We start from the raw sequence: 24,326 nt of genomic DNA, 5'->3' as shown, positions 1-24,326 counted from the left end.
TTCTTCAGCACGTCCCAGAAATTCTCAGTGGGGTTAAGGTTTAGGCTCTGTGGAGGGGAGTCCGTGTGTGAGAACGGTGTCTCATGCTCCCTGAACCAATCTCTCACAGTTTGAGTTTGATGAATCCTGACACGGTCATGTTAAAATAAGCCTGTGACATCAGGACTGAAAAAAAATTCTGCTGATGGAAGAACCTGGTCTTGCAGTGTATTCAGGTAGTCAGCTGATGTTGATCACTGCTTTGCTTGCGTGTGTTTAGATACAACCAAGGTTTTTTTTTTTTTCTTTTTGGCCATGCTTTATATGTTTATGTTTATTTTAAAGACCCATTCCGATGAGAATTGTGTTTTTAACATGTTCTTGTGGCATTTTCCTGATGATGGAGAACATATATTAAAAAAATTGAGCTCAAAGTTGGGTCTTTCTTCATTCAAATCATTGTGAATCAGGAACAAGCAGAAAAAAAAGGCTTTTTTTAAAAGACTGTATTTGTGACGTAGAAAATGCATTGGGCAGGCCACAAGCTTCCTGCTCTGCTTATAAATAGAGCTCTCAGCAACGGGGAGGGGAAAAGGGGCAGGGTTGCTCCCATTGACTGTATATAAAGACCAATCAGGAGTGAGCTTGTTGGAAGTCCACACCCCTACCACTTGAAAGTGGGCTTGGGTTAATCTGTCACTCAACCATTTGGAATGTTTGATGCAGAATCACACTTTTATTGAGGCATCTAACTGGTCAGTTTACAACTTAAATAACTTTTACTACAAAGAAAATATCAAGAAAAAAATAGCAAGAATGTGTGAAAAAGAGGTAGCAGAGCAAGAATGGTTTTTCTGACAAACATAATGACTGAGTAGTAGCTGTTTATTTCTCAATGGAAGTCTATGGAATTTCAGTTTCTTGGGAATGGCGGGTGCTACCTATTTGGAATAAAAGAAGGGCGGGGTCAATTATTCAAATTCTCATATACAGTTAATGGTTGCTCCGCAGCAAAAGTCCTGCCCACAACTCAAAGGTAAATTTCTAATGAATTTCTGCCGCTCTGCAGAAACTTGTCCTAGAAAACGACACAGGTTTTTTTTTTTACTTGCCTAATAAAAGCATAATCATAATTAAAGGACTACTGGGAACTCCTTAAAAAATAGCTCAAAAGATGATAAGAGTACGACTTTAAGCCTTTTTTTTTCAGTGATGTTTTCAATAAAATGCAAATGTAAAAAAAATCCTGTTCTTTTCTTTTAACCAACTTGCACAATTCCCTTATTTACTATTCAAAAAGGTTAAGCACTTTAAAATGTTCTCCATATGGTTAAAGTCATCTGTTTTTATGTTTAAGTAAATATTGGTTTAGTCAGGCTGCCAATATCTTTCCATATGCTTAATGAGCAAAAAACTCCCCAGAGGGACAGCTTGAAGTCATGTAGGTTGGAGTCTCTTGCAAATCTCCTAAGGATCCAGCTGCCATGACGAAGTAATAACAGAATAGAGTAAGTGCAAGAAAATGAAACCTTTTCCCTGAAAAATGACTTGTAAAATTCTGCAATACTTAACATTGTGTGAACTCCACATTTTTAGCTTCTGTGCAGAAAAACCTGCACTTTAAGTCCAATGAGAGAGGAAAATAGCTCAGAAAATTCACAACAAAAAGTGTATTATTTGCTGTGCTCCAGTTATCTTTTGGAGGTTGGCCTGACAAAAGAAGCACGTCAATATTCAAGGTGATGAAGGTTGATCCACTGTCTATATCTGCCTCCATGTAAACCTGCATCTGTTGTTACGGCTTGATGCCAAAAGTCTGAGACATTTTCCAGGAACTGTAAATCACTTGGTCCTTAATGACCAAATAATGAACCAGCTACAGTATGAGAGCTAAGTGTAGTTTTTAGCGTCATGTCCTGCACCCTTAGCTGAGAAGCCACATATCACCTGCAGCTAATGGAAAAGGTTAAAAGGACTATTGGGCAACACAAACACACCATCTAAAATTGCATCACAAGTCACAATTTGAAACTTTACTTCTTAGAATAACCGTCATCTTAATTAACCAACATCTTCAAGGTTGAAATAAATCCCAAGTGTCCCCCTTGGCATGCTTCAATTAGTGTTGACATGCACAATGTACCAACAGCCATGCAATTCCTTTAAACTTGTAATATTTTTTAAGTACCAGTTTTTTTTCTTTTTACTGTGTTGTTTACCTGTTTCAAACTGCTGTAAACAAAAGCCATTTTTCTTTAAGCTCCTCTTTGGTGCAGTTTAGCTCATTCTGGATAATCATCTGCTTTTATGTTCGGAATTTTACCTTTTTGATCTTTGGTGCCTTGTGCACGTCCCCTGGTTCCTTTTGCTCCTTGCTCCTTACGTGTTTTAGTTTCTCCTCTGCCTCTCGGCCTGATTACAACGACAGATAAATTACAATTACTGTCTCATCAGTCTGCTCTCAGTAAAATCGCGGCCAAAAGAGGATGGTGCGCTGCGGTGCATCTAATAAGGCCATTCAAAGATTGATGATCTATATGGTCAAGCCGTTTAATGGAGTTTTTGTGTTACACAAAGGAATAGCGGCTCTTAAATCTCCTGACCACAGACTATTCTGGATGGCACACATCAAAGCAAGCTATCTTTATTAAGTTGGTGTGGAGTTATTTGCCTGAAGAGACACGTGTAATGTTGTGTTTTTAGCAAGTAACATTTCATATCAAATAAATAACTTGCGTGTGTTAGTATTTGGTGGAAAGGAGCTCAGTACACAAACACAAAGGGATACAGCAGCATCCCTTTCTCAAATGTAACAATTTTTGTTGATTTAAACTCCCCAGTTCCATATTTCTGTTTTTATTGTTGGTATAAATTTTAACATTTTTATCTTCTGCCTATTTAAAGATTTACTGTCTAATGTTTTTTTAATATTAGTGTCATGGTGGATATGTACAAATTAAGTGTTTCAAATTTTACTATATTTTAATGTCCCTCTTATAAAACCAATGTAGATGTATTTTATCTGTTGTGTACATGTAATGTATTTCAACACCGTTATGTAAAATACACATAACCATTTATAACCATTCATATCACATTTGACACCTTATGTTGAACTCGATCCACGTGTCCTTCCCTGTAGTACACCATCATTCCACTAGAGGCAGTAGAAGGGCTTTTTCTGCTTAGCTGCTTCCCTGAAATCACTTTTGGTGTGAAAATCCCTGAGATGGGAAAATATGTAACTTTTTTTTGAGAACCTCGAAAAGTAAAAAAAAGAAAAAATTAAAAACAAAATAATTATATAATTATTAGCCTCTCAAAACTATTGAAATCTGTAATTCCTTGCACATGTTTATGCAATCACCCCCCCTAGCTGTTTAATGTTGTCTCTGTATTGTACATTGTACATTGGTTCTCATGTTTTATACTTGCATTCTCTTTAATAAAGTAATACATTTTTTGTTTTTGAAAACTTAAACTTGAAAAATTGGCGCGAAAAGTTTTGCTAATTTTGAAAAGTACTTGTTGGTAATAACTCATCTATTGTCAATCATTTTTAAAAAAGACTTCTTGCTGTATTGAAAGTAAGATTCGTAGATGATTAATTCTTAAAAATACAGTTACACCATTTTAAAATGTGTGGATCAAATTTGAGACCGTGTTTTTGTCCTGAACACTAACATCAAAATTTCTGTATCTTGAGCTTGTGAGCAAAAACTTACCAACTCACCCAATGTATCATAATTGATACTATCTATATCTCGTATAACAAATATTTATATTGCAAACTTTTTCATCAAGCATTTAAAAAACATTTTAATTCCAAAAACTGAACATTTTCTCTCAAGTCTTTGGTGTGGTGGGTTTTACAGGGTGAAGTTTAGTTAGTTTCTTGGATTCAAAGTCTAAAAATATTCCACTGGCTCAGTTTTTACCCCAAAAATTTGCAGTCTATAAGCACTAGTTCATCACCAGTTCCTGACATATTCAGTTCTCAGCAGCTGGTGCTGCTAAAACACCAGTTTATCACATTGATACAATAAATAGTGGAGAGAAAATACAGTTTTGATCAATCTTTCTCTTGTTTTAGTTCTGTTTCTGTGTAAAAACAGAATGTCTTTTCCTAACTCACCCAAAGTTACACATCCTTTGAAGAAATCAATGGTAAAGGCGAGCATCGAACTGCGTAAAAGCAAACTAGGCTGCAGTTACTTAAACAACTAAAATTACTCCTAGAAGGAACAAACGACGAGTATGCATTAAGGGGAGAAGCACAGAAGGAGTGGCAAAAACAAACTGCGTGACCTCTTGTTCTTGTTCTGCAAAGTGTTTTTGACAGCACTTCTTCTTAAGAAGAGCTGGATTTATTCAGCCAAGAGACGGACTTGACGAGCACAATGTTGGATACATTAAACCAACAACTGCCAATGTTAGACTTAAGTAGAATGAAGCAGGGGTGGACTCTAATGCTTTTTAATACAATGCCTTACTTAAAACCTAAAAGGTCACAGGAAATTAAAGAAAGAAAAAGATGAAGGGAATGGAGATTAAAGGTGGCAATTTCCAATTGAGAGCTGGGAGGGCTCAGGGGCTGCAACGATGACTCGAGTTCATAGTTACACCTTTGGTTTTGGGAGAAAACGCAGCTTAGTTGCTCCCCTGGGATGGTGCTCCTGTTGCCGTGGTAACTATGGGACAGAGGTCACATGATTATCCCTGGATGATAGAATGCAGGAAATAATGTCAAGGCCATTTTCCGTCCCCAGCCCATTTTGTTTTAAAAATAGCAGTTTTGTGAACTTCTTTGTTGAATGGAAACCGATCTGCATTGAATCATTTTTTGTGTTTATTTTAGCAACGTTGTCCCTGTTCTAATTTTAACATTTCTAGACACAAGGTGAGTGGAGCTCAGGAAACATAGAGAAATGGAAAAAAGAAAAAAGGGGGAGAAACCCAAACTCTGTATGTCAGCGCACAAATAATACATTAAGAAAAGTTGCTAGTTTCTCCCAGAAGCTGTGAAGAAAACACATTCATTTAACCTATTTTGTTTTTTTTTGTGTCATTTATATGTTTTAGAAGGGGTTTAGGCATTGGGGCTAACATATTATTTCCCCTGCATGAGTTTATCTTAAAACTAAATTCCAGACTAACCAAACAATATTTTTCCATACATACACTTTTTTTCTGAACAGTTTGGCTCTACTGTGTTTTCCACAGGTAAAAGGTTCCAAGGAAGTTTTTAAGTCATTAGGCAAATGGTTTGATGGTGACTTTTATCAAACAATGACATGAGGTTTTTAAATGCCTTGCATGCCTTTATTTATGTTTCTCTAACAACTATCTATTCAATAGCTATTAGACTGTTCACTTCCAACCCCATGCTGGTGTAGTGATGCTGCTAAGGGAACGTTAGAAAGACAACCAAAGTGAAATTCATTGCCATCCATATAACAGCTGGATATGGGGTTTAAACTGAGACAACGATCTTTGGTCATGAGTCTAAACAAGAACCTACCTCTTAATGAGCTTTCAATTTCTTTGTTTGCTCAAGAGTTATGTGGTTCTCCCCTCATGAAACCACATTTAGTTATTTTAACCCCTTAATGCCACATGTTACCAATTTGCAACATACCATTAAACCAAGGACTCCATTCAATTTAATATCATATTGCACATAAAAAACAAGTATATTAATTTATCAGATTGGAAACAAAGTTGGGCATTAAAGACTCACACCAATGAAAATGGTGTTTTTGGTGTTTTAAACATGTTTTTATGGCATTTTTCTCATGTTGTTGGACATATGTGAAGAACATTCAGATCAAAATTGCATTTCTGCATTTTTCTTTTTTCAAATCATTGTGAATTAGGAGCAGACAAAAAATGCCTTCCAGCTCCCAGCTCCGCTACATTCTGATGCATCCTTGTAGACGACTAGATCCACGTACATCCTTGTTTTCCTTGTCTGAACTGGCATCTGGGTTAAAACTGTACAGCTGGATAGCTCCGATATTGCTTGCTATTTTCGTGTAATGTTGGCTTGGGGTTGTGAAAAGCTGTAAGCTGGCGGAGGAGTGTAAATAGATGGATGTCAGGAAATAGGGGCAGGCTTACTCCGCACCACAACACAGAGACAAATTTGTATAGAACTACCGCTGTTCTCGTAAACTATGTCCTAGAAAACAACACTGTCTTTTGTGAAATTCATTTAGACTTGTTAACTCATGTGGAACGACTGCCGGTGCCCACTATGGCTGCCTGCTGGCAATGAATGCACATTAAAGCATGGTTTCTGACATAAAGTATTTCTTGTGTAATTTTTCTATTTTGTAGTCAGCTTTTGAAAATACTGATAATAATTATGAAGTCCTGAATCCCCTGCTCTCCTCTCTTCACATTTTCCTTTATCAACTTTTGTCTTCTCTGTCTATTCACTCGTTGATGTTGCATCTCACTTACTGAGCCCTTTTAGTGCTACCCCCCCCCCCTTTGCTTAATTGAGGCATTGAGAAATATTATATTCTGTTGGATCATTTGTGACTTTTAGACACATCTGAGAACGTTGTAAATGCACACGCATTAGCCCAAGCGCAGAAACCTCACACGGCTGTCTGGACTTTAGTTGCTGTTACTTTTTGTTTTTTTGTTTTTGTCTTTCACGTCAGGCTTACTGAGGAGAAAATGTTAAGGAGTTTAGTCAAAGAAGTCAGTTTGATTTTAGGATTACCTCTTGTTTGTTTGTTTACTTCCTTCCTTTCCTTCTATATAATATGATGAGCAATCAGGAGGGTGGTTTAAAGAGCTAATGTGAAGTGGCCTCACTCTGTTTGCATGAGTGTGCAGGAGAGGAAAACAGTTCATGAGACAGGACAGATGGCTCCACTGCGTCTCAAAACATTTAAAAAAGAGTTTGTGGAGAAGACAAGAAAAAGTCAAATAGACTCTGCCAAGTACAGTGATAGAAATAAACAATGCCAAGGTCTGATGTTGCATGATGTGTCTGTCTAAATTAATAAGAACATCATTTCAAAGGTCTTATGAGATCATTGGAAGTTGTCCCTTTCTAGTCAATGACAAACACTGCAGTAAGCAAAGAAAAAAAGTAAACAAGAGCCATAATGGTACAACAAATAGATTTTTTTTCCCTGACTGCTTTAATGAAAAACAGCCTCTCAGACAACACAACGTCCTGATTGTGAGACAATTATTTACGACCAAGGCAGAGGCTTACCTCTTGAGCCAGCACATATGTACCTCATATCACCAGCTGGTCGGGAGTCTTGAATACATTTACAAATGAACTTAATTTCACTCAAATCAACTAGATTTGCTCTTGAATGAAGCTTCTTCTTTTGCCATTTCTGGGCAATTTTGAGGAACCAAAAAAAACACGAAAACCATTGACTGTAGTCTCAAATGTAAAACTGAACAAAAATACAACCAAACAGCTGTAGTAAAAGCTTTGCACATCAATTCCATAAGTGCAATCTTAAGCAACCTCTAAATACGAAGAATTTAAATAGCATTGCTTTTTACATACATAAATCTCTTTTTAGATTGAAATCATAATCCAGAACTCCATCATTTGCTTGGGGTAAAGGCATAATTATCAGAGCCCCATGAATGCCAATTCCTCTAAGTGCATACATAAAGGTCAAGACAGCGAGCAGGAGGGGAGTACCTCTGCAGAAGAAAATAACCAGTTACAATATAAAAAAGATAGGCAATGCAGCTAATTTCATGACAATCCAAGGCTTAATTTAAACTGTCATATGGAAAAAGTGAACCGGATGGAAATATTTAATGGTTTTCTGCACAGAAATTGTTGAACAAAGTGTATTACCAGTAATTAATCCATACTTGATCTTTTTCTTATTTATGAATACATTTGATGTGCAGTAGTTTTTATTTTTAGTTGAGTAGGTTTGTGAAGATTTCCTGTTATCTCTTTTTTAAACCCTTTGCTAAAACAAGAACCTAACAAGTGGATTTTTTAAATATATTTTTTACATTATTTGGAAAAAAAACAATGTATAAACTACTTTTGTGTTTTTTGTCTTTCTGTTCCTGCAGCAAAGCAGAAATTAAGTTTTAACTAATATTCCAAACTGTTATTTCCCAGCTTCCTTTTCTCTGAATTCTACTTATGTTAACATTTGAATGACTTTTTTTTACTTTCAGTATTGAAAAAACAAAAAAAACAATAACACATTTTTTGTTTAGAGGAGCCACAATGGGATTTTCGTATTGGTGCATGAAAGATTGGTTTGTTTTCTAAAAACTTTAAACAAAAAAAAAAGAAAATTGCCACCAAAGAATATTGGAAAGTCATTTGATGGAGATCATGAGTGCAGGTCAAAAGTTTACAAAGGTCAGGGGTGTGTGGGTAAATCCTAATAGAGTGTAAAACTACACGGACAGCTTGTACGGCACTGCATCATGAGAGCTGCCTTACAGAGTGCAAGACTATTTCTGATTAAAGCGCAGCATCTTGTGACTGCAGCTCACCACCATGAGTTAACTGTTCCAGCACAATGATGACCTTCACAAGACTAGCTGCAGACCAAAAATAGACAGAACTGATTGTGATCATTTGGCTTATATTTCACAAACATAAAGTTGCTTATTTTCAACACATGCTTCACATAAAAGAATTCTTTCATGAGATGATGCACTTTTTTCTTTCAAACTCACTTTCTGTGGTGGACCTCTGGCCTTAAGTTGATGACTAACAAGATTAACCCACTTCTTATGTAACTTGTAACTGTAAAATTCTGACTTAACATCATGGTTAAAACCTGTCTTATTTATATTCAAACGTGCATGCCTCCAGGTCTCTGGATGTTCTGCTTTGATTCTAACGATCTTTGGCACCATCAATAAATGTTTAACAAATAGGTTATATTAAAGAAAAAGCAAATATCTAAAAACAATAAATGTAAACATATTTTTTAACCCAAATAATAAAGTAATATTTAGGTTGCCATGAACCAATAATATCACAAAATCTGTTATTTTATGAAAACAGAAACTACTGCATTCTCTCAAGATTTGCAAATTGACTTTTGGTACATTGCATTGAAGCTTCCTTCCCCCCCAACCTTTAGCTAAGTTTAAACAGAATTGGGTGGTTCTGACTGATGTAGGCCCACTCAGAGTGCATTTTTAATGAGCCACCCACAGAGGGCTCTATGAACTGGACACTGAGCTGGAGGAGGCCGATGCACCACTTTAAACCAGAAAATCTTTTAAAGTAGGGGGTGTAAATAGACTTCTAAAGGCAAAAAGAAAAGATCGGCTTAGTGTCCTTTTGTGTATTAAATTTAAATGTGAACACTGATGTGCTGTGAAGAAATGATTTTTGATTATGGATAGGTGAAGACGGGATATAAAATGGCGAGCTATTTTTTATGCTTCTTTCAGGTGGTTGGATAAATGTCACATCATCATACTTTTAAGTGTCTCCTCTTTTTTTAAGTTTTCTTCTTTTATCTTTCTTACTTTCTCTCAGGACTCATTACCAGGTTACATGGAAATGCTGCCGCATGCTAATTTGTAATCTATTGGCTGACAGTCAAAGTGAGCAAAACTGTAGCAACAAACAGTATGAAGTCAGTGATCAAAGTCATGTTAGGAAACAGAAGGAAAGCTTTGCTTTTTATGGTATAAAACTGTGGGAGTTTAATAGAAAAATTGAGCATATCAGCCTTTGTTTTTTCTTGTGATGACACTGACTGCATCTGGTATGTCTGTTTTGTTCTGCTTCTGCTAAAAAAGTGCACTGAATGTCCACTCATTTTAAAAACATTAACCAATCCCCCTTTCCATCCTCTCCTTTGCCTTTTTCTTCCAGATGTTGGAGCCTAATGTGAATACCCCTTCCTGTCAGCTGGGTGGAGTAGCAGGAGACCACGATGTGTGCCTGCACATGGCCACGCACAGCACTGAGGGCGAGGACAGTAGCCTTTACCCTTCCAGCCCCTCAGAGCCCCCAACAGTAGGCAGTCCTCACCCTTCAGAGCCACTCACTCCTTTGGACGATGTCTACACTCCCCTTGGGGGGATGCTGGGATCTGAAGAACGACACAAAGTGCCCCCTACGCCACCTCCTTCCACAGAAGGGGAAGATTCCAAAAGCATAGAAGGACATGAGTATGATTTCTGGAAAGTGAAGAAAGTCGACGAAGATAAGCGAGAAGAAGATGAGGATAGGGCCAGCAGAAAGACTACAGACACTGACTTTGGAGATAAAGAAGATGAAGATAATGAAGAAGACAGTAACAAGGAGGAGGTTAACTTAAACATGGTGGTGTCAAACACAGATGAGGACAATGTCTCAGAGCTGCCTGACACCAACGCGCCCCCTTCCTCGTCTTCATCCTCATTTGTTATCCCTGAGCTGCGTCTTGATCGGTCCTTCAGCGCCGATGCCCTCTCCTCCCCCAACACTGACGAAGAATACGATGAAGAGGAAGATGAAGAGTCAGAGGAGGATGAGGATGAAGAGGACAGCGATGATGCCTACTTGGAGAGAAGTGACAGTAAGAGGCGTAGCATGGTTGAGGGTGGAACATGTGAAAAACATGGTGGAGGGAGGCTCAGTGTGCAGAACTCCCTCCGCCGCCGCACGCACAGCGAAGGCAGCCTCCTGCAGGACCCCCGCACCACTTGTTTCACCTCAGACAATGCCATCAACTGCTTAGAGGCTGGAGGTGGGCACCACAAGGGTGGCTGGACGCTCCCTTCACCCAAAACCCTGAAAAAGGAGCTGACCAAGAATGGAGGCTCCATGCATCAACTGTGCATGCTGTTTTCTGGCAGAAAGGTAAGCCCCTTCCTTCTGAACTAAAATCATAGAGTGAATTACTCACACACACAGGCGCACACACAAATCCCAGCTAAAACAATTGTGAATTAAGCTTTTATAGTGCTCCAAATGTTTCAGTGTTTATGTTAAAGCCAGTTTGGTAAGATTTCCCAAAGTATTTCCTAAGCTTTCATAATTTTTTTATGCACTAACTTTAAGGCTAATAGTGGATGTAGACAGGGTGACATCAAGTGGTAAAACAAAGCAAGTACACAACTAACGTCCTTTCGTTCACTGGAGGGCAATTATTTTGACAGAATGGCTTCACAAACATTTAGATGTTTACCACAAATTTCAAATAAAACGAATACTTTTCTGCAGCTGCAATTTCAAAATAAAACACGTTTCAGCAAATTCCAAAGCTACTACAAAGTTTAAAATCTGTTATTTTGGTCTATATATCTTCCACTTTCGGCTTCTCCCATCAGGGGTCGCCACAGCGAACAAGTCGCATGGTAAATTTGGCAATGTTTTACGCCGGATGCCCTTCCTGACGCAACCTTCTCAAACCGGGCTTGGAACCGGCAGAGGTAGAGAAGGGAACAGGGAACAGCCCGGAGTCGAACCCTGGTTTCACGGATGGAAGGCGCCGCAAACCAGCACGAGCTAAACAGGCTCCCATATTTTGGTCTATATATATATATATATTATTATATATATATACCAAATATAATATAATATAATATAATATATATATATATATATATATATATATATATATAGATGATAGATGTGGTGCAAAATATGGGGATATATATGCAAAATATGGGGATATATATATATATATATATCATTGAATACAAAAACAATAATAGGATTATCCATTCGAAATGTTCTAAATTGAAGGTTGTAAAATCTGATTCAAGCAAGTGTTGCTCACATAAGAGCTTATGAACAAGTTTTTAGGTAGAAAAGTTTTAGCATTTGGAATGAGAAAGAGGGTATACCTATTTTTTCTTCCATCATACGTTTTTGTTCCTTCTCTGGCATTGTTTTTATTGTTTTGCAGGAAAGATATTTTTAAGGTTCAATTTTCTTTGCAATGAAAAACCTGACATTTTCCAAAGTGGCACTCTGCTATCTATTTTATTTACAAAATACAAGTTTTTTGAGAGATAATGATTGCTTTATAAACCATGTATTTTATCAAGTCTTTCTGCAAAAAAACTCTCATTATATGTATTTATTGAATACTTTTCTTGCTTTATTGTTTGTGTTGCTGTTTTTTTAATGTTTTTATTCATTTTTTTCTACATACAATTATGCTGATTGGTAAATAATTTGAACATAAAATAACTTTAGGATGTTTATGTGTTACAAAAACTAAAAAATACTATTAAAAGGAGTTTTAAATTTGAAATTTATTTTTAAAAATGGCCCATTATGTCTGTTTAAAGGTAAGCATAATTTCTTTTTTGCTGACTAACTGCATACGGCTTTAAGTTTTTATAATTCATGGGAAAACGATAAGCAAAAGCATTTAGAATTATTTCCAAAACAAAAATAGAAATTGAGGATGGAATTGTCAATAAATGAAAATATTTTTCAAAATTCTCTCCCTGAATGACAATATATTTAAAACTCACAAAATGAAACTACGGTACATTCACAATGAAAGACAAAATCCTTACAAAATCCGTTTTTTCTTGACAATGGAGTATATGCTCACATTTGGTCCTTTTAAACACAAGTTTTGTTATTCATGGAATAATTCATGCTTTTAGTAGTATCAAATAAATGATGCCATGTTTTTTTAAGTCTACAAAATAGTGATCTTTTGTAAAATAAATGCCATATCCTAGAGAAAAAAGCAAAATATTAAGATGAAAAGCTGAAAAGCTTTGAGTTTGTTTTAAAGTAGCTGCTGCGGTTTTACCTCAATGGTTGCTAAGAAGTTCTAAACTGTGGTGGTAGATGTTCTGACCATCCAGCAGAGGGAAGCACGTCTTTCACTCTTGTTGCCTAACAGTCTTAAGTTGCATTTGTGATGAAGTCAGAACCATGTTCCTGTTTGTAGTACAGTTTTCCCCTAAGTGCTCAGGCTCTTATTGGGGTGTGGACACATCCTCATCCCTGCTGTTATCTCTTCTAAAAACACACCTGCTTCCATTTTCCTGAAAAAGGAAAAGGATGGAGTAATAATGGAGAAATCAGAGCTCTAGTATCAGGTAACAGATTTAAGTCAGCACTTGTTTTGCGTCTGAAGTGCAGTTCCTCTCAACCTGCCTCTCTTTCTACAAGTCTGTCAGCACTCAGCAGCCTTAAATGGCAGTGTGTGTGCAGAGGAATGCAGCAGAGAGGCCTGCAGCCTGTTGGTTTTGGCAGACTCCAGGATAATTTTACTACATATTGGCGTCACTAACACAGCTCTTTGAGGCCTTTGTTTCCTTTATTTTAAGTGACTCAAACTCCCACATTTCCACCCCCAAATTCTCAAATCCTGCGACATCTCGGAGTGCAGAGACGTCCACGTACGTGTGTCTCAGTGTGCTTGAGCCTGACCTCTGAGCAAGAAAACTTTATTGTGTCTCCTTGTACTTCTCCGTGTGCTGACGTGCATCCATTAAGATATTTTATTGCATGGTCAAGGTTTTCCAAGCTTGCTTGTCCAGCAGAATCCAATCTGAAAATGCGGTGTGTATCTTTTAAGTAGAGTAAAATCATTCTTGAAGTTTTTAAATTAAACATTCAATTTTGTTCTAAAAAATAGCAAATAGCATGAATTCTAAGCATTTTTATTTACAAGTGTTAAAACAACATTTTACTGCAGTTTAACTTCGTAAAGTTATTTTTTAAAAGAATGTACTATCATTTAAACAATAATTGGAAATAAGTACCGGTATAAGGTAATTACAACAGATGTGTCCATACACAAGAGATACACTACCGATACTCGCACTAAATTAGGAATTTGACTGCATATCCTATTTTTGTCTGAATTTTAATGAAATACGTAAAAGTTCCCTTTGATATAACTAATTTATGAATGAGGGGAAAAAAACACGATATTTGTTAGTTAGATTTTTCTTACCCCAAAATCAACACAAAATCAATGATAGCCGTATTTAATAGTGGGTATTTCCACCATTTGCTGCAATGACAGCTTGACAGCAACTCCTTTTGCTCCTCCCTAACCTCATAATGTTGTTCCGAGGCAATGAGATCCATTTTTTTACAAGTGCCACATGCAGTTCTGCCAGGTCACTTTGGGGTGGGGTCTGATCATTTAGTCTTTGCTTCAGCTGGTCCATATATTCCATGGAGTTAAGGTCCGGGGTCATTGCTGGCCAAACCATATGAGACACTCTGATTTCCTGAATTCTAGCTGTGACAATTCCTGCGCAATGTGGTGGAGCATTGTCATCCATGAACAGAAAGTTGGGGGTGTGCTGGCGGAATTCGGGGGTGATGATAGGTTGTATGATGACTCTAAAATAAGAATGCACAGTGACTGGGCCATTGACAATAACTAAATCGGTTTTGTGTTGACTGGCGATGTCTGCCCAGACTGTTGCACGTCCTCCACTGGGGACCATGTTGACCTCAGTGTATCGTTCATCTCCCCGTCCCCAGCAACGCTGATGCCATCATTTCTGTGCGAAGTGATTCGATACTAATCAGTAAACAGACCAATGCTGCATTGTCCAGGTAACATGGTCTTGTGTTCGCTGCAAACATTCACAGTGTCTTGGTGTCAGTGGAGTCATCTGCAACGGTCGTCTGGTATTTGAGTCAGAATGGTTGAGTCTGTTATAAATGGTTTATCTGGAAACTCTAGTACCCCTCACATCTGGTAAATGGACTTACAGCTGTCTGGTATTAGCTAACCCATGTCTGAGAGCATAGGTCCTTAGGTACTGGTCATCGTTGTGATCTGTCACTGGTGAGGGTCCACTCCTAGGTCTGTCTCAACTCTGTCAGTAGTTCTGTGTCTTGATGCAACTCTGCTGATGAGACTAGTTCACCAAAAAAATCTGACTGCCTACTACGAACCCAAAGGCGTGCTAAGGTCAGGGGGGTGCTGCTCATCCATTAGGACATGTGTTCATGTCTGTTTGAACGAAAAAATTAGAATTACTTAGTGGCAAAATCAGCTTTTTAGACCCACAGATTCCTGAAATTGATACTACATTGAAAAGGTCTTTCTTTTACAATTTTTTGGATTTGGCCCCAGTAAATCAGGCACACTCGCGCCCACAGCTGTCCCCCAACTCCTTCTGGACAATTCCCATCTGCTAAACTAGCCAAACATGTAGATGGAGAGTTAGATAAGCCAAGGCTTCTCTAAGAGTTCTGGTACATGACCCATCTGTCCTGGGAGAGGATCCCTCCTTCATGTGGACATCCCGAAGATTTCTTATTTTTTTTTGCCGGAATCCGTTCTTTTTTTTTTTTTTAGGAGTTTTTCCTGACAGAGAGGAGGGTCTAAGGGCAGAGACGCCCAGTTTAGCCACATCAACTGGCTCCTTTCGATGTGGAGGAGAAAAGGTTCTACTCCGAGCTCTCCGCGGGTGACCGAGCTTCTCACCCGATCTCTAAGGTAGCGCCCAACCACCCTAGGGAGGAAGCTCATTTCAGCCGCTTGTATTCGGGACCTGGTTCTTTGGGTTATGACCCAAACCTCATGACCATAGGTGAGTATTTGAATGAAGATCGACTGGTAAATTGAGAGCTTTGCTTTTTGGCTCAGCTCTCTCTTCACCACAACGGACCAATACAGCGACAGCATAAGTACGGACGCTGCCCCGATCCGCCGATCTCACGCTCCGATCTTCCCTCACTCGTGAACAAGACCCAAGGTATTTAAACTCCTCCACCTGAGGTAAGGACACTCCACCCACTGAGAAATGGCAAACTACCTTTCTCTGGTTGAGAACAATGGCCTCAGATTTAGCGGTGCTGACCCTCATCCCAGCCGCTTCACATGAGACGACTATTGTTGTACTATTGAGCTATATAAATAAAATGAATGAGGTGTGTCTATCACCCCAATATAACTGCCTGCCTATCCTGAAAGCCTATAAAGTGAAACAAACATTGTGTAAATTCCATCCACCAAGTTTTTCACAATATCCCTAACTTTTTGTGAGTAGTTTAACTGTCTGGATGCTTGTGTGGTAAACTGTAACAGCAAAGAGTGTTAATAAACTGAAATATGTACAGTACTCAACTACACTACAGTACATGAGACACAAAGTGGTGGATGTCTTCCACTTGTTCAACACCTGAAGTACTTTGTTTTATGCCAGGCTGTGTTTACTTGACCTTAAGGCAACATGAACTCCAGTCTTGTTTTTCTGTAATCATTTTCTTTTCACGCGTTATATTTCAGTGATTTGTTATTATTGTAAAAAAGGACAAGACTGAGAACAGATAAAAAACATGACTTTCTGATTTCCTGTAATTCATTTAGTATTTTGTTGAATAAAATCTACTTTTTTTAAATTCTATTAATTCTATTGTGAACCATACATTTCTTGGAAATCCTTTGGGACATAAACTTTTTTTTTTTTTTTTTTTTTTTAGCAATGTAAGGTATTTGAGGTTGTAAAATATTCCACCAATCTTTAGCAGTAATAATAAATCTTGGTTCTTTTTTTTCCTCAAGTGACAAGACACAATCCATAAATGGCAACATATCACTTAAACTACAGCCTCATCTTTCCAGACTGAGCTCTCATCAAGCTGGTGTACCTTCGTATCTTCCCTGTTTTTCCAGGTGTCACTCAATCTGTCTTCTCAGTTCAAACACACTCGGAGTGTTCCACAAAGGTATCACTGCAGCTAAAAGCACTCAGATGGATGGAAGTTGTTGCCTCAACAGGCTGAGCATTTTGTTTATGGCGTTCCTAAACTTGTTTAAAATCGGAATAAATATTGGGGCTTTTAGCAAGATGTCGGAAAGAAACACATTAAACATGTTTACTGGCCATCACGTGATGTTTACATTTGTGTGTTGTGTTAGGTGTGTACTGAAGCGGATATTGGGAAATAGAAAAAGACAAGCAAACAGACAAAGTTGGAAGCAGGGATTGCTAAAGTGGCCAAAACGTTCAAACACTGTCTCAAACTTTGACTAGCTTTGTTTACTCTTCACTTCATTTTTGGTCTGGTTTGCTTTCAGGATTGGGTATTTTGGTCCACATCAGAGTATTTTCTTTAGATAGTCAGCTCAACAAGTGGAAACACTCACCTGAACTCAGGTGCAGGTCTAACAAGTGTACTTAAAAATGGCTCAATATTAAGTTCACAACAGTGTTAACGCAGACAGACTACTGAGTGGACCAAAGAGAAGAAGTAAGCCAAGAAGAACAAATAAAGTGTATTCACAACCACAGCAAAAAACACACAAATGTTAGAAAAAGGCTGCAAAAAGGGTGTAATGAGGAGGTGGAAAACACCTTCAGTTAAAACTGTTGCTCAATTAGGGGCAATATCAGCAGTAAAAAGCAACCTCTTGAAAGAACAAAAAAGAAAACTAAAAGAAAATTACAGGTTTAGAGCTAGTGTAGTCTTCTTTACATATATAGTGGGTGGCCCCTTGCATTTACGGTTAACCTTTCACAGTCTTGCAGTCTCACAAATTTTGTTCAGTGCAATAGTGCATGCTTTTTTATTTATTTAATTTAATTAAGATTGAATAATGTGTTCTGCATCTTCATTGGTGTGCAGGGACAGAGCCAGAAAATTTTATATGGGTGGGACTTTAGAAGTTGGAAGCTGTTTTTGTGCAAATAACAATGTCCGATTGGTCATTAGTAAGAGTCTCTGAACATGTTTTATGTACAAAAGTCTGTTTTATTTTATTTTTTACCTTTGCTACCTTACAGATGTTTCTTCTGGAGCTGCCAAACGTGCATAAGTAGGTCTGCATGTTAATGAGTTATGGCTCTTTACTGTTGAGTGCCCTTCGTCACTTTGACCTTCTCCAAAACTGCACTGTGACAAACGAAAACAACATTTACACCAATCCTAGCTTGCTATTTTGACCCAGGCACAACAATCTTTGCTAACCTTGTGTACTATCAAAGTATTTGTCAATACTTCTGTTACATGTTGAGAGGGCTCTCAACAGCTGTCCTCAATAACACTGTTACTGCAGGCAGGTTTTCTTTCCCCAGGCTCCAATTTACACACTTATCCAATTTTAGCTAAGAGGTTATAGTATTAGACTGCAGTGGTTGTTGTTGCCTTTTGCAGACAAGAGCACACAATGTTTGTTATTAACTCTGATGCACAAGAGCTTCATGGAAACCAATGATTACCCGTTTCATCTCAAGTGCTGCAGAATGAGACTAAACAGACACGGATGGTTATTTGGGGTAAATCTGACCCCACGGGTCAACGTGACTGTAAGTAAACATGAGGATTTGGTTCTGTTCCACTGTATAGTTTGGCTTACAGGTTCAAATCAATGTTGAAAGCAGCTCGCTCAAAGGATACGTCCTGTGAAATGCAAAATGAGTAACATGTAAATATTTACTCAGAAGACAGGACAAATGTTCTTTACATCTAGATGACATTAGAGAGCAGATATAGAAAAAGAAACTCAAGGCTTCAGATGCTGGTTTTCTGATAGAACCAATTATTGTTGTTTCAATCAATTTAGTTTGGAATGTTGAACATGATCTTAGTAGCATATTTAGAAGTTCTACAAATGGATTCTTTTACTAAACTAAATTGCTAAATTTTAGTAGTCTATAAAACTATCAAGGAAAGCCTACTAACATACTTGTGTGACAGCACAAGGTAAAATGGAAACTCCACCCCCCGCCAAAAAAAGCTATTTGCTTGAAATGTGACACAAAATAAAAAACTCTTAAAGTTATCATTTTTATTTATTTTAAGTTTTTTGATCAAACTAAAATTGTATTAATACATTATCTTGTATATTTTTGTAAAAAAAAAAAGTTCATGTAAAACTGTATTTAGATAAATGTTTATTTTGAATTCAAGTTGCAAACATTTCACATGTAAGTTTTTTCCTCAAATAGAAGAGCTATTATGCAAAACAACCGATCTTTCCAGAAAGTTACATAAGATCAAATTCAAAATAATAATTCATTCAGGGAGGAAATGTTGCTGATGTTGTGAAACATGAATTATTTAATCTGGGAGTGATGTACTTCTTATCCTGGCTTTTTCCATATTTTTATGAACTTTTTAGCTAGATTTTTATGTTTAGGTCATATTTGTTAAACAGTGGATATTTCAGTCTTTATCTTTTTCAAAGACAAAACTAACTTTGATTTAAATCATTCAATCAACTCATTTTTCCTTAAGATATGTTCAGATTTTTTGTGTACAAATATATCAAGATACAAAAAATGAGCTGTGATCTTATGGAAATTTTTCTAAAGTTATAAAGAAAATTAAAAGAACAGAAATCTCCGTTTTTATGTTTTAACTTTTGTCATTTGTGTTTTCAAAGATGATTCCTGTTAATCAAAACTGCATTTTTCATTTTAGTATCTTGTTTTGGGGCAACCTCACAAAAAAAAGAAAAAATGGAAAGTATCAGATGAACTACGTAGAAATATTAGTTAAAAACGTAATTTAACAAACCACTCCTTAATCTGTATACAAAGATTACAACTAGAATACATATTTTATTGCTTTTAACAAGTTCAAACATTTTGAAAGAAGTTGGTTAATGCAGCTGAAATCATCCACTATCAACATTTATTTAGTGAATCCTCCAGAAACATAGACAGCTGGATTTTGTTTGGATAGTTTCCAGAAACACAGTCATCGCACTGTCAGCTGTGTGTGCACATGTGCAAGTGTGCTGTCCTTGAGAAGCCATTTTTGTACTGTCAATTATTATAGGGTACCATTTCATTTCTGTGAATGACTCTGGGAACTTTAGGTTGTGCCTCTTCATGTATCTTTGGTTCTTCTTTTGAGTAACATTCCTTTTTTTATGCTGAAAGAATTGTGTCTGCTCTCCTTTACATGGGAGTTATTTGCATTTTATTTCTAAGATTTCATAAAAATGTTAATAAAGATTAGAATAAATTAAATGTACTCCCACAGACACACTTTCATACATTTAGTCTAAAGGTTTTTTTTATAAATGTTTGTAGTTTTTACTTCCTTCCTCCTTCACTACAGTTACACGCTGGTACAAATATGTATAGATGGATAGAGAGTTAAAGTTCTAAATAGCTCTCATTATGATTTAACTGGCAAACTGTGGACCAAAAAGTAATGCGTAAAATACATATAAAGTAGGTCTAAAGAACATTTAAATTCACACATCAGTTTAAACAATTGGAACCATAAGTGATCATTTCCAAAAATTATTTCCCCTAAAATGAAACTGATCAATGAAACTTGTTTTTCTTTTGGTGAATTTGCTAACTCTTGGTTTATCTCAGCAGACCTTCCCACACTATTCCTTTTTGCCAGGAAAGGTCCCACATAGCAGAAAAACTTCAGTCCTAATGCCTTTTCTCCATGAAACTGAAATGGGCTGCAGGTTTGCCTATAAATCCATGCTTTCTAATGAATCCCTACTTCAAAGGCTTGTTAATCCCAACCTTATGAAGAGAGCATACCTTTGTTTGTTGGAATTATTGTGCAGGATGTTATTTCTTAGTGGATTTAGTTACCCTGGACAGTGTGCATTCACAGGAATCATTCTGGACTACCCCATGCTGTAATACAGATGGACTAGCTGAAATGGCTATTGTTGAAATTGCTTTTTGGAAAATTATGTTTTTTGTTATGTCCCATTTGAACAAAAACAGTCAGATTTAGAAACTCAATGAAACTACAAGGTGGTGCATCCAGTGCTCTTGTGTGCCAATCCAAAGTCCAGATAAATGCAAATGGTTGCATCAGGAAGGCATCCAACGGAAGGCCAACGTGATGAAAAGAAGAAAGGTGGATAATTTGTGGGGTGGTGAGCAGGGTGACTCTGGTGATGAGAACAATGAGGAATGCTAGGGCAACAGAATTCATGCTAATGAAGAGTATCACAACTCAACTCAACTCAACTTTATTCGTATAGCACTTTCATACAACAGCAGTTGACACAAAGTGCTGAACACAAAGGAAATGAGTGGGGGGCTAGGTATGGGGAAGGGGGCCCTATTTTTTTAATTTTTGTGCTTGTTTATTTTTAATCGTTATGCTTGTTTTTACATTTTGTTGTGTTTTAATGTAAAGCACTTTGTGTTATATTTTTATATGAAAAGTGCAGACAGAGGCAATATTTGCTTTGTAGATGCTTCTGGAGGAGTACAGAGAAGGTCAAAAGGAGCTGCAACATGTCTTTGTTGATCTAGAGAAAAACTATGAAGATTACTGACAGTTGAACTGTGATTTGCATGAGGAATTTTTGAGTGGTGCAGAACATGCCAGTAAATGAGAGTTGTGAAACAGTGGTGAGATGTACTGTAGGTGTGACAGAGGAGTTTAAGGTGGAGGTGGGACTGCATCAAAAATTAGATTAAGCCTTTTTTTTTGTTTACTGTGATGATGGACAGACTGACAAATGGAGTTGAACCAGATTTTCTGCAGATTAAAATGTTTGCAGATGACATTGTGATCTTTAGTAACAGTAGGGGAACAGGTGGAACATCCAGAGAGGTGGAGGTGTGCCCTGGAAAGAAGGGGAATGAAGGCCAGCCCACCTTTTTGGTTTAGAGACACTGAGAAGGACACAGCAAGCAGAACTGACAGAACCAGAGATGAGGTTGTTGAGGTTCTCCTTAGGATTGAATCCATTAGAGGTACAGTTTATGTCAGATGCTTCAGAGATAAGTGGAGAAAAGCAGATTAAGAGTAGGAGGACGTGAAGGTGGTTGCTGTGAGCGAGATGGAGACAGATGAATCTCTTCGGAGATCCCTAAAGGGAGCAGTTGAAAGACCAAAGATGAGGGAGTTGGCATAACCCTTGTGCTATCCTTGGCACTTTAACATTGGGAGTTGGGTCATCTAGACCCACTAGACAGTGCTCTGAACCTTTTTTCTTCAATGATTTGTGATCTTCACTGGTGTCCATGGATTACATGAAATCTTCCCACCTTTATCCACATTTGTAATGGTAGGAATAAGACGTCAAAGTAAGGGTGGGGTCATCTAAGATAGCACAAGGGTTAAGGAAGTTCTTGGCTCTGACACAGTGATATATATGGATGTTTCTGAATAGTCAACATTTTACAGCTTCATCAAGATCACAACTTTTTGTTCTTCAGCATTATTCCAGAAGGAAGACTGTGAACTTTCAAAAAAACGAGACAGTTATTACTAAAGCATCCTTCAGCAAAACATAATCATGCATACTTTTATTGCCCTTGAAGGAAATACTCCCCCTTTTTTTACCTTGAAAATCCCTGAGAGCACCAAACTTTAGACAAAAAGCCCTTCATCTGTAGTACAGGTTTGTGAAATGGTGAAAGGCAAAAAAAAAAAAAAAAACAACCTGTAAAGTATTTTGTCTGACCTTATGCGGGTGACAGAGATGCGATTAATTATTTCACATTCAGGAAGTGGAAAACGAAAGGCAATGCTGGGATAAAGCACGTGAGTGTTTCATGAAGCCTTCCCAGACATATCCAGAGGCTAACATTTTCTCAGGGAGCTTAAAATTTAAAAAAGTTTTTCGTGATGAAACTCTTTCGTAAGACGTGACATTGTGACATTTAGCGGTTTGCACATCCATCCTCTCAGCCCACTGCAGCAACCAACATTGTATGTACTAAAGTCTTTAAGTGACGGGGCTGTTGATGGTGACAATGACAGTAACAGCCGTCTTGACGTGTGGCGCATCTATGAGACTATCCAGAAAGCCTCGTTTCTAAGCTGCGTTCAAATGTGTGTGTGTGTGTTGTGAAGAAGGTATTTATGCCGCCTGTTGCCATAACAGTGTTTTGGCTGAGTCAGAATATCGCTCCAGAAATGTTGATGCACGAGATGGTTACACACGTGCAAACAAACTGGTACAAGTTAGAGAAATATATGATAATAAATCTTTAAACAGTAGTGTTATCAAATTAACACATTGCTGCTTTATTTGCAGCAACATGTAATTGTTGAAAGTTTTTTTAATGTAGAAAAAAGCAACAATACCTGAGCAAAACTAAATACAAAACAGTGTTGTTCTGTTTTTTCACCTCTTTTTTTTTTATTTTAAACCTGAATACATGTTCAAAATTGAAATCTTAGTGTTGTAAAGCTTTTTGTTTGTTTTTCTGCTTTGTTTGCTAAAATAATTGTTAAAAGGAGATAAAAGAAGAAAAGGTCTTAAAAGTAACTGAGATGATTAACATTCCTGTTACCTACAAAACTATTTAAACCCACAACTCCCAGGAGCTGAAATCAGCAGGCTTGTCCTATTTTAGAAAAGTGATTTTGCACTATTCAGCATTGTTATAGGTGAAGGACAGAACGTGATTGTGCAAGGCTTCTTGTGTTCTTACTCCGGATAAAAACGAGGTACACTGAGTGAGATGGCAGGAACTCGCCGTGCTTAATCTGCATGCCGGTTAAGTGGTCCGTGTTCGCGTACACAGTTTTGGACGGCTTTGAATTATGGACACATGTAAGCAAGTGTGTATCAGAACACAGAGAAACAGGGCAGAGAAGCACAAGCCCCCCCTTCACTCCCCAGGAGGAAGGAGTCAGGGTGAGCAGTGCCAGAGTGATGACAGGAGCACACATGCTGTCTTCGTCGAAAAGGAACAGGGTCAAGGGGAAAAAAAAGCAGCCCTGAAGGAGCAGACATGGAAATGAAATTCTGCTCTGAAAACACGCGAGTCTTTGTCCCAGGGGCATAAAATAAGTGTATATTCCCTGATATATATTTATAAAGTTGTATATCTCGAAAAATGTGTTTAAAAACAAAGATAAAGTTCATTAACCTTCTTTGTTTTATTAGAGTTACGACTTTTGACTCACACTAAACAGTTTGGCTATGTACATTTATTAAAGATCATTTTATGCATAAATAGGTTGCATATTGCAGATTAAATCTTGCCCTTTGCTTTATTACTCACAATTTTTATTCAGTCTTTAGCAAACTTTTCCAATTTGCAAGATTGGATTTAACTTAGCCCTGCAATGAACTGGTGACCCATCCAGGGTGTCTTCACCCAACAAAACCTGGGATAGGCTCCAGCTACCCCAAAAGGGATTAAGTGGATTTAGAAAATAGATGGATAGTTTAATTTGATTTCAACCTCTTTTTTTATTGCTTACTAGACTTTTTTACACACATTGATAAATAAAAAGGCTTCTATCAAAATAAATCAAACAATCTGATCTGAAACATAATTACTTTAATGTGCTTAAACATTTATAATGTTTCCCCTTCCTTTCTTCTCTTTCTCCAGAATGCAGTCCGTCCCCTCTAATCTGTAATTTAACCAAAATCTCATTTTTTTAAAATTGATAATAAATCCATCTTATCTATTGCAACACTCTACATCTTTAACAGGATGTTACAAATATCATGTCGAATGTGTTA

General features: G+C 37.4%; 1 protein-coding gene across 3 annotated transcripts in view; it reads left to right on the top strand.

The window, feature by feature from the left end:
- Positions 1–24,326, top strand: part of LOC105358401 (regulator of G-protein signaling 3-like) — a 143,095-nt gene that overhangs the window by 96,170 nt on the left and 22,599 nt on the right. For all 3 annotated transcript variants that reach the window (XM_023960529.1, XM_023960531.1, XM_023960530.1), the window contains one exon: positions 9,839–10,810. In XM_023960529.1, coding sequence (XP_023816297.1) covers positions 9,839–10,810 — 972 coding nt within the window. The remainder of the gene's footprint in view (positions 1–9,838; positions 10,811–24,326) is intronic.

Source organism: Oryzias latipes, chromosome 12 (assembly GCF_002234675.1).
Source record: "Oryzias latipes chromosome 12, ASM223467v1".
Classification (NCBI taxonomy): Eukaryota; Metazoa; Chordata; class Actinopteri; order Beloniformes; family Adrianichthyidae; genus Oryzias; species Oryzias latipes.
The sequence above is the reverse complement of the archived record's forward strand: the minus strand, read 5'-3'. Positions and strand labels throughout refer to the sequence as shown.